We start from the raw sequence: 10,260 nt of genomic DNA, 5'->3' as shown, positions 1-10,260 counted from the left end.
TGGATAACTTCACCGACTCTCCATTTCCATTCCGTAGACATTTTATAGCTTCTAAAGATTTTGTTGAAAAGGATTGTCAACCACCTAAATCCATCATCACCCAGGCATCACCACGCCTCTATGGGGATCTGGTCCGACCCTACTGCCTTAATTTTCTCCATCTTGCGTATGGCCTATCTAACTTCTTCCTGGTTGATCCGCGTGCATAGACAATCGTTTTTGTACAGCAATCTTGAATCTGAGTTCTCTCTCTCTTCGCTTTGCCTGAGTCTTTCCCCCACCAAAAAGAGATGAAAAATATACTTCCCATCTTTTCCTAATTTTGTCTTTTTTTACTATGGTTCGGCCATCTTCATCCTTGATAAATTTGACATTATCCAAATCCCTTTTTCTTCACTCCCTAACTTTGGCAATCCTATAGATATCATTTGCTCCCTCTGTGAAGTCTGGTTTCTTATACATGGATAGATTATTATATTTGAAAAATTTAGTAAATGTACAAATCATAGTTCAGTTTCAATGCCTTCCAAAAAGAAATTTTGAAAAACAAATGGATATCATTTAAAAACAAAGAAACAACACGGTACAAAGAATATTTACACGATATGCATGGGCCAATATTATAACCCGGCTTGGACACAAATGCTCACATCACAACAATACTCACTACACAAACAGTGAAACTCAAATGACCAGAAAAAATAAAACAGCAGGCATGGTATGCAGAGGTGTCAACCCAAACCCACTATTACACAATATACACCTTGAAAGACCATCATGTTGCGATTCTTCCAAAGTAGGTAACCACAAACCTACTCCATGGCTTGCCATAGTTTCTTGCCATGAACCGAGTTAATTTGAAAAGAATTACCTCTAAAAGTCTCATTGATACTAAGATTCGAATAGTTGCCAAGGTTCCACCACTTGTATACTCAATCCCACACATCATATAAGCAAGTTTGCAAAACGCTAATGAATGTTCCACCATTTCCAAACCGTCATCACATAATGGACAACAAACATTATAAAGATTAATCCCACTCTTGTCCAATTCAACTCTAACCGGTAGCCGTTGCTTTCTTGCTCTCCACACAAATAATTCACCTTCTATGGCACCCATGAGTTGCGTAATGCTTCCAGCCCCGAATTCTGATCCACAATCAATGATAATTTCTTGACCGTGAAGTTGCCGTCGTTAGCAAGGTTCCATTTCCACGAGTCTTGTTGCCCAAAATTGCTTGACCCGTTCCAACCCACTCGATCAAAAACAAAAGCATCCTTGTGTGTTTCAAGTCGGTACAATCTAGGAAAGAGATGGCTGAGTTTAAAATTGCATATCCACAAATGGTTCCAGAAAGTTGTGCTTTGCCCGTTCCCTATAGCTTAGGTGAAAGAGTTCCGGAAGTTGATACCCAAGTCTTTAATTTTGGCACCTGCATACATAATTTTTGGCCAAATACCTACTGCAGCACAATGAGTAGATGTATTCTCATTATTCAACAGTAAATATCAATTGGAGCCATATATTGAACGAATGATTCTCCACCTTTAATAAATCATAGATATACAAACAATATATATGTATAATCTTACTTCAACTCGTCATCAGGTTTCCAGCATCGACCATCTTGTAAATACTATAACTACTCCCTTCTACCTCTTAAACCATTAAGCCTTTATAAAGACAAACACGTGGCTACACCTTTAACACACACTAAACCTCACCATTTCCTCTCAACCCTAAGAACACTTGTAAGTTGTAACTAAGCATTCAGTTCAGATTCATTATATCTCAATCATATCATCATCATATTCATAGATTTATACTTCTATAGCATCAAAGGAACAACCAAATCACATAATATATAGAAGATGCATTATGCCATATGCTGCCATAGAGCTATCAGTATCATATAAATCAATTGCTCTATATATATAATGAATCGTGATATTTATAATTTGTAGTAAAAACCTCCATTTAAGCTCATAAAAAATATCATGCCTGACAAGTCCTCTGTAATTATTCCAGCAATGGATGATTTCTCTCCAGGTTTAACCACAACCACCGCATCAACATTATATCAGCAATGGATGGACTTATACACCTATAACCATACATTTTTGACACGGTTATAAGAATACAGTTTTTAGATTTCAAAATTGAATATTTGTACTCTGCTGTTAGTTGTTCCAGTTTATATTTTCCAATCTAATATGTATTGCAAGAGATTTGCAGACTAAAACTTGCATTAGATAAAAACAAACAATATATAAATATGTATATGCAATCTTTTAACTATATACAGTTATACACAACAAACCGACCCATGAAACCATCACTATAATGAAACATTACTGTGAAAACACCCTTATTTCAAATAATGAGTTTATTTCAGTGGCATTAAGAGAAACAACATGATCAACTTCTAATCCGCTGTATATCAAACCAACACATAAAACCACCACGAAACAGCACTGTGAAATTACATCACTTAAAACTAAAGATGCATGATTTACTTGATGCTACTCAGTTAACCAAAATGAAGCAAATACTTCTATCACAAGAAAGACAGTTTGATATCGATTAAATCTAAGGAACATATCCAACGGAATGAAGTCATAAAAAATTTCTATTCATGTTCATCTAAATTAAGAACCATAATATGTGAAAAATTCAAAAATTGTATTAAAGAAAAGCAAACAAATCAACATAAAACTACAGATTGATCAATAACAAAGTTATATATTCGATTGTAATTTTATTACCTGTTGGAGCTCAACAACTATATTACTGAATCAGCTTTCTATGTCGTCTTATTCGCACTGCAAACTTCCTCACAAACCAGCACCGCAAGAATAGGACAAAGGGGGAATTATAGGATGTTTAACTATTCTAACACTTAAAACTCATGGATATTAGCAAGACCAGTGGTTCCAGTGCCTCCTGAAGTTGTTTTTGGTATATACCTAATGTCAAACTTCATCGACTAAACAACACAAGGTATCAAATTCCTATACCATTTGCAGTAAAACCTCGTACCAGAATTGTGACTGTAGATCCAACATTCATCAAGTAAATATGCAATTCATTCATATATTCACCAAGTAAACTTAATTATAAGCTGTTTTGTGGAAGGACATAGCCTATATGTCCGTCTTCAATTGTATTCCGCCATTTCTTCATATCCGTAAATAATCCATGATCGAATTGCATCTGATTTGAAGAACATACCTAAGAAGCTAATTATTCGTTTCTACATAAAGAATTCTATTGATCGAATTGCGTAAAGGCTAATATGCGAAATACCTGATGTGAAGGAGGTATTCAATACTGGTGTGTATCAAAATTGGATCGATGGGGCTTGATGTTAATGATTTGACTTCGATAACTATTTTTCATCTTTATAAGCCGATTCGATTTGAATCTTACTTGCCCAGACATAGTATACTGCAACCAATTTCGCTTTTAGTTTTGTAGATTATGAACCCTAATTTGTTTGTTTACAGCAATATAATTTCCAAACTAATAGATCATTAAGTATTGTTTATCCATTTAACTAAGAAATGAATGAGAATGAATTATAAGGTGATTGTATGGTTGAAATATATATACAGCAATTGCATATGCATAAAGAGTGTTACATATAATGTGAAAGTAAAATTTGCTTAGGTTTTGTATATGTACTTCCATTCAAATACAACATATGCATATTTACTTCCACTGCAAATTATGTATAATTTGCATAGTGTTTGCATACATTTGGAAATACTAATAAAAAACCCCATTGAACTAATGAAAAGTATAGACTCAAATTCAAGCTTTATGTACATATTATTGACTACAGAATTTCCCTATATACAAAATGGCACCCCAAAAATTGCCGTTACCCGATATTGTATTCCTTTCACTATTAAGTAGACTATTACGATCGTTGAAACACCCTGTAGAATGTAAATGCACTCTAGTAGAAGTTAAATACAAGGAAGGTATTTATCAGACAATATATAATTATAATCAATTAACCTGAAAATATATCATGAATATGTTCGCCTTCAATTGCATTCCACCATGTCTTATTTTCCGTAAATAATCAATGTTCAAACTGCATATGACCTGAATAACCCTAAGCTCCTTCACTTTTGCAACCTAAGAACCCTAATTACAGGATTAGGTCGGTAAATAATCCATAGACGATTAAAAGTTTAGGAACCCTAATTCGTTGTTGAATATGTTTGAACCCTAATTCACTGTTTTTTTAACGGCGATATCGACATCGGATGCTCTCATTTGTCACCCACACATGCGTTAAGAGGAAACCCAATTCGAGACGATGTTGGCAATACCATCGAAGGTTGGGAAAACCACCACCCCCCACCCCAGAGACCTTCCCAACATCAATGATCGCATTGATGTTGGCATTACCATCAAAGGTTGGAAACCCCCTGCTTGGAGTGGGTTGGTAGTACCCCAAGTTGGATCTCACCCCATACCACCCAAGCCAAGCCAAGCTTCGGTGTTGAACCTCTTACTGCAATCAATTTCACATTTAGTTTTGTAGTTTAGGAACCCTAATTCGTTGTTGAATCCTGTACAAGATATTGAAAGAAAGAGGTTCCAGTTAAAAATTTGTGCATTTGAACAACGTAATGGGTGGATGGATCCCGTGTTTTTTTTGTTTAGAGTGGAGGGTATTAGAGACAGTATACAATTGAGGGAGTTAATTGTTTGCTAATCAATGATTCCAATGGTTACCTATTTGCCAACTAAGCTATTTTAAACATTGATAAGCTAAAAGTGACTTTGTTATATAATACAGTATAATAATATAAAATAGATGCATCGTTTCAAACTAATAAATAAAAATTACACCTAACATTATTTTTATACCAGATTTTTTTGTACGTTTCTCTCCAAAGTAGAGGTATGGAAGGAAGTGAGGTACTGGATATATTGGAGGGAAATGGTGATGGAAGTCTTAGAAGTTGTCAGTTAAAATGATTGTTCATAAGGCTGCGAAAATTTCCCGTTAAGAAGTGAAGCAGCAAAGCTGATGACAAAAATCACGAATAACGGCCGCAGATTTTTCATTGATTTTGGAACATTATGGGAAAGCACATGTGGTTTTCAATCAAATAACGCAAAGCATACCACCAACCAAAACATCCATCATATATAGTTAAGAAAACGTTTTAAATCATCAAAGGAATACAAGCTAACACATAGTCACATATATATAGAAAGAGACTAGAATTTCAAAACCATAAACTTTAATGTTTCAAAAATGACAAAACAACTACTACTACCAAGTTCACCAATGACCAAACAACATCATGAAGTTGCTGTTCCAACTATTAACTATAAAAGCAAAAAAAAAAAAATTAATAAATAAGATTTTACCTTGTGAACTTGGGGCGCTTTGGACCACTGCTGCTGCTGGGACCCACACGAGACTTGCCAAATGCCTTCAACTTCCTTCTTTTTCTCTCTTCTTCACTATCAGACTCCTCCACACCCTTCTCCTTATCAGCATTTGTTGCTTCTCTCTCCAACTCCTCCCATGTCTTTCCTTCTTCTTCCTCAGACCCTTCCTCCTCATCCTCCTCCTCATCATCCAATGATGCACTGTCAGACCCGTCATCATCTTCTGACTCAGATTCAGGTTCCACATCAGACGGCTCGTAACCTTGGTCAGACTCCTCACCAGAGTCGGAATCACTAGCAGCTTCCAAATTCAAAAACTCCCAACCCCCTTCATCTACGAAGTTTTTCGGGTCGTCGATGATAGTTTTCAATATGGCCCGCCAGTTCATGTTCAACCTGCTTTCATAGTATTTGATGTCGGTTGTATCGAGCCATTCTTTGATACCATCCAGTGATGTACAAGGAATTGAATCGATACGAAGGACGTCACATTTAAAATCCTTGAACACAATCGCCATGTCGAAATTCTTTTGTCCCAGCCCGACTCTTTCAAGATTCACAATCTCAATTTCACTTGGAGCAACTACAAAAAATGGAGTTTCAATCAGCTCAACTAAACAGCTTGATGTTGGGACAATGAAAGCAGAAGCTTTGTGTGGAACCCCGTGAAACCCTAGTTCTCTTAACGGCTGGTCAAACTCAAGGTCAAGACTTTTGAACTTGGAAAGATCGTTAACCAGATTAACAAAATTCTGAAAATCCATATTCATCTTGTTTTTACGATCCCTTTCTCTCTGCTCTTCCTCAATCTCTTCTGGGTCATAATAAGCAGCAGCAGACCGTTTACTACTACCTCCTCCAAGTGTTTGCGCAACATCCATAACCTCGACATAAAACTGAACATCTTTCGTCTTTTTGTCCCCAACCATTATATGATTGTACAAATGAAAATGGATCAAAGTAATCATTTCTTTCTCTGCTGACTGAAAAAACGCATGTTTAATATTACTAAATAGGATGTCGACCCGTTCATCGTTTCTCGATGTTCCGTATCTGAAGCCATTGTCATGAGCTTCTATAGTGCCCGGAAGCTTCCTTCCACGACCTGCAAACGGGGGCCGGATCCAAACATCGGTCAATCTCATTGGTTTAATAAATTTATTATTATTATTCCCAGCAGCAAGCACCCTAAGTTTCTCTTGGGTAACCAATGATGCCCTTTCAGCCTTTTCAGACTCGCGAGAAGAGACATTTCTTCTAAGTCTCTTTATCTGCTGTACCACTTCGCTAATGTGACTCGAGTCCTTAGAACGAAATGAGACCTCTTTCAAGAAAATATCTGTCTGCTGATTCTTTACTACCGATTTTGACGAAAACGGAGCTCCAGGAACGTTAAATATTATCCGAATATAACAGTTAACACTTGTATCTGATTGACTAGAAACCGTCTTCACAGTAGAAATATGAAAAGGTACCATGCATCCATATAACGGTATAAGAATTGACTCATTCCTCTGGTCAACCACAATCATCAATTTTCTATCTCTAGTAGGTGGAAGAAGATCGTTTACGTTTTTATAAGCAATTAAATCATTCGAAGTTCTTGAAGAAGATCTTCCATCGCCTATTGCACTACTTATGCTGCCACCACCCGCAAGCCGTTGAGCTGTTTCGTCGTTCTTTTGACGGGCGAGTTTGGCTTGGTGTTGTCTTCTACGCTCTTCTTTACAAGACATTTCATGGTTATCTGACGACCTTAAGGTGGTTGCTTTGGAGTACAGCAAAAGTTCATTACGTTTAGACTCAACAACTCTCATTGGTGCCTTTTCATCCGATAGTTGCTGCTCACCATCATTAAAAGAGTACGCGACATCTTTAAAAGATTTGGTGCTTAAAGCAGTCACCACTTGATGACCATCAGCAGTGATAATAACAGTGTCAGCAAGCAACAGCGCATAATTTTGACTCTTTGCTTTGCTACTCTTTGTCTGCAAGTTTTGAAACCTGAGTGAAACATTTAAAACCATACACGTTTTCAAAACTCTATCGTTTTTCTCATTAAGAGTCAAACCCGACTCACGAAATTCAAGACCAATTCCTGTCCCAGCTGATTTGGTCAAATTTGCAGTCAATTCGGGAGCTTCTTTTTCAATAACTGCAAGTGCAGCCTTATAAACTAAACACGCCTTATTACCAGGTTTCAATGCACCAAGAGCAGCCTCATGGGCCTTGAGAAGAACCTGATAAGCTTTGCTTTGAGCGGCGTTCGAATCAATAAGAAAAGTTCTAGCCAAATTGGCGCAATAGTTGTTATAGTACAAAAGATCGTCGTTGCTTGAAGCACTAGGTTTGAGATCAAACTTCCCGCCACTTTGAAAAATAGGAAGATAACAGATATCAACATTGCCGCCTGCTTTCAATTTCGCTTTAATTTTAATGGGGGGCTTCAAAATAGTTCTTTCCGTATAATCCATTAACGAAGAATGGGTTACTTTAGTTTCTTCATCAATTACCTTCTCGAGCTTCGGAACAACAAACAGTTTCATAACAGAAGCAGTTAAATATGCAGCATTTTTCACATTTGTCAACTCGCCAGCCTCTTTAACAGCAAAAAGATGTGCTAATCCATTACTAATATCATTGAGTTGTAAACCAGATGACTTAAGTTTCTCAGCCCATTTCTCTAAAAGTTCCCCATCAGGAGCCTCTCTTGCTATAACCCCAAGAACAGGGGAATCAAGAGATTCAACAGTTCGTAATATGCTATCCATTTGGGTCGACCCGCCATCATTTTTTGCTTTCACGTGCATCACGACATCTACACCTACTGCCTCTTTGGCTGACTTTTTGACAACATCAAAAAGTAGAGACGGTTTCTTTTGGCTACATAAGAAATGGATCTTCTTGTCGGAAAAAAACATTATCGTTTCTGGGAATTCAGTACCAAGTAACCAAATGTTGAGAGATGAAGACTTCAAATAACGAATATTTTGCGATTCTGGTGGCGTAGCTACTGCAAATGCATTACAAGATCCCCATAACTCATCTCTTTGTTCCCGCCAATGAGAATATAAAGCTTTTAGTCGCCTGACCAACGTATTTGCATCTATTGCATTATTACCTCCACCTGCTGCCATTTTCACTGATTACCTGAAGAATTTAAACCCGATTGAACAAACATGTTATTATATAAGCATACATGAATTCAATACAATACATAGTCATTAAAAAATAGAGTAATCAAAACTGACTAAAAATCATAACTTCCTATCAACAAAATCAGTTAAAAACATAAACGGGTATATGAAATCATATATTGACATAATACTATTTTCATACAGAATTTAACATCATTAGTTAAGCTTATACTGCTTCAAATTCAAATTTCATTCTCAAATTTCAAAAATATATTAACAAAATACAAAATTTGATATGCGTAACCCTAACACGATTATTAAACTCCAATTACGCATAATAAATGCCATCGTTTGTCGAAATGAAACCCTAATTTCATATTATAAACTTTGATTAAATCAATAATTCAATTCATTATTTCGTTGTCATTCTAAATCCAAAACCCTAATTCATTCGAATTCGAAAATAAAAAAACTACGTTTTACCTGGTCGATCGAAAGTGAAAATCACGGAAGTTACAAGACGGTAGTGGCCACGCAGACGGTGACGTTGCGGCGGTGAATGGTTGCAATCGGTAGCGATGAATAAATTAGGGCTTGCGTGTACCATATTATAATCTCAATCTCAATCATACCTTTCTCATTGATAATGCTTGGTATTTATACAATGTAAAATAACTTGTTCATCAAGCCAAACGGTTTCTTTATGGCGGTCGATTGTCCTCATCTCCTTTGGGTCAAATTGATTGATGTCTGATGTTATCATCCTAAGATAAGAACTTCAAGGTGGTCTCCAATTTGGAGAGACCTTGTTCGGCTTCAAAAGGTTGACACCATGGGCGAGGTGTTCGGTCCTCAAAATTGGAAGCGGAAAGTCGGTAATGGGTTTCATCACTTCTTTTGGGATGAGATTTAGGCGGACAACTGTAATCTTAGGGATCAGTAGAAATGACATCGAGTTGCGAGGCCCGTGGAGAAGTGTTTTACAGACCATACCTTCGGAATTGGACATGGTATTTTTTTTTTTTGGGAGTAGTTAGGGCGATTATGTAATTATAAGAGACGAACGCGTGAGTGGTTAAGTTTCTCTGGGTAATTACGTACTGCTGTTCAAAAAATAAACATCTCAAATACGACAATTGACATTTGGCAAGAAGTGTCACTTATGCGCGTGGAAAATGTACGCCTTTCTGTTCAGCAGGTGGACCGCGTTAGACCACTTGTAATGTAACGAGGCTCACCCACGCCCGTTGGACCCTAGCTGGCCAAAAACTAACGCCCCCTTTAACCCTTATCGCGGCGTTGCTTGACCAAAGTGTGCCGGCGTGCGTTGGATTGCAACGCGTGAAGCAACGGGCACTTTACTCCCGTTTTGATTGAACTTCAAATTTGCACTGTTGGGTGTTGAATTCAAATAAAAAAAATTATTAATTTTATTTTCTTATATATACCTTATATATTCATTCATTTTTACAAATTACACATACAATTCATCATCTTAATTTTCTTTTCAAATTACATACATATTTATTAATTTTTCGCAAAGAATAAAATATACAAAATGCTCGAGTTCTTCTTGAATCCGATTTCGATGATGAAAAAATAGTTCAGTTTGTCAATAATTTAATAGAAAAAGAAGTTGAGGGAGAGACTAGTAGTTCACGAATCCCTCGAACCCGTATTTATATTGTAATAGATCGTGAA

General features: G+C 36.7%; 1 protein-coding gene across 5 annotated transcripts; it reads right to left on the bottom strand.

The window, feature by feature from the left end:
* Nucleotides 1–1,770: 1,770 nt before the first annotated feature.
* Nucleotides 1,771–9,514, bottom strand: LOC139870381 (FACT complex subunit SPT16-like). 5 transcript variants are annotated; one of them, XR_011766558.1, is made up of 6 exons: nucleotides 9,043–9,513; nucleotides 5,399–8,572; nucleotides 3,308–3,448; nucleotides 3,041–3,214; nucleotides 2,767–2,944; nucleotides 1,771–2,105 (listed from the first exon to the last, which is right to left on the bottom strand). XR_011766558.1 is itself a non-coding variant. In XM_071858191.1 (3 exons), exons 2-3 carry the CDS (start codon nucleotides 8,557–8,559, stop codon nucleotides 2,021–2,023), a joined length of 3,246 nt encoding a protein of 1,081 aa, XP_071714292.1. In that variant the 5' UTR covers nucleotides 8,560–8,572; nucleotides 9,043–9,514; the 3' UTR covers nucleotides 1,771–2,020. The 5 variants fall into 5 exon arrangements, 3 of the variants coding, with proteins under 3 accessions (XP_071714292.1, XP_071714294.1, XP_071714293.1); XR_011766557.1 differs by having other exon boundaries at nucleotides 2,767–3,214; XM_071858191.1 differs by lacking the exons at nucleotides 2,767–2,944; nucleotides 3,041–3,214; nucleotides 3,308–3,448 and having other exon boundaries at nucleotides 9,043–9,514.
* Between the last annotated feature and the right edge of the window lie 746 nt (nucleotides 9,515–10,260).

The sequence above is a fragment of the Rutidosis leptorrhynchoides genome, chromosome 10, assembly GCF_046630445.1.
Source record: "Rutidosis leptorrhynchoides isolate AG116_Rl617_1_P2 chromosome 10, CSIRO_AGI_Rlap_v1, whole genome shotgun sequence".
Lineage (NCBI taxonomy): Eukaryota > Viridiplantae > Streptophyta > Magnoliopsida > Asterales > Asteraceae > Rutidosis > Rutidosis leptorrhynchoides.
Note: the sequence above shows the minus strand (reverse complement) of the source record. Positions and strands in the feature narration are given on the sequence as shown.

Bases quoted from the DNA above. Each gene is read 5' to 3' on its own strand.
- LOC139870381 (XM_071858191.1), bottom strand. From the start codon at position 8,559: ATGGCAGCAGGTGGAGGTAATAATGCAATAGATGCAAATACGTTGGTC. The intron at 2,106-5,398 runs GTAAAATCTTAT...GTATGGTTATAG, and splicing joins AAGCGCCCCAAGTTCACAAG to GTGTATAAGTCCATCCATTG.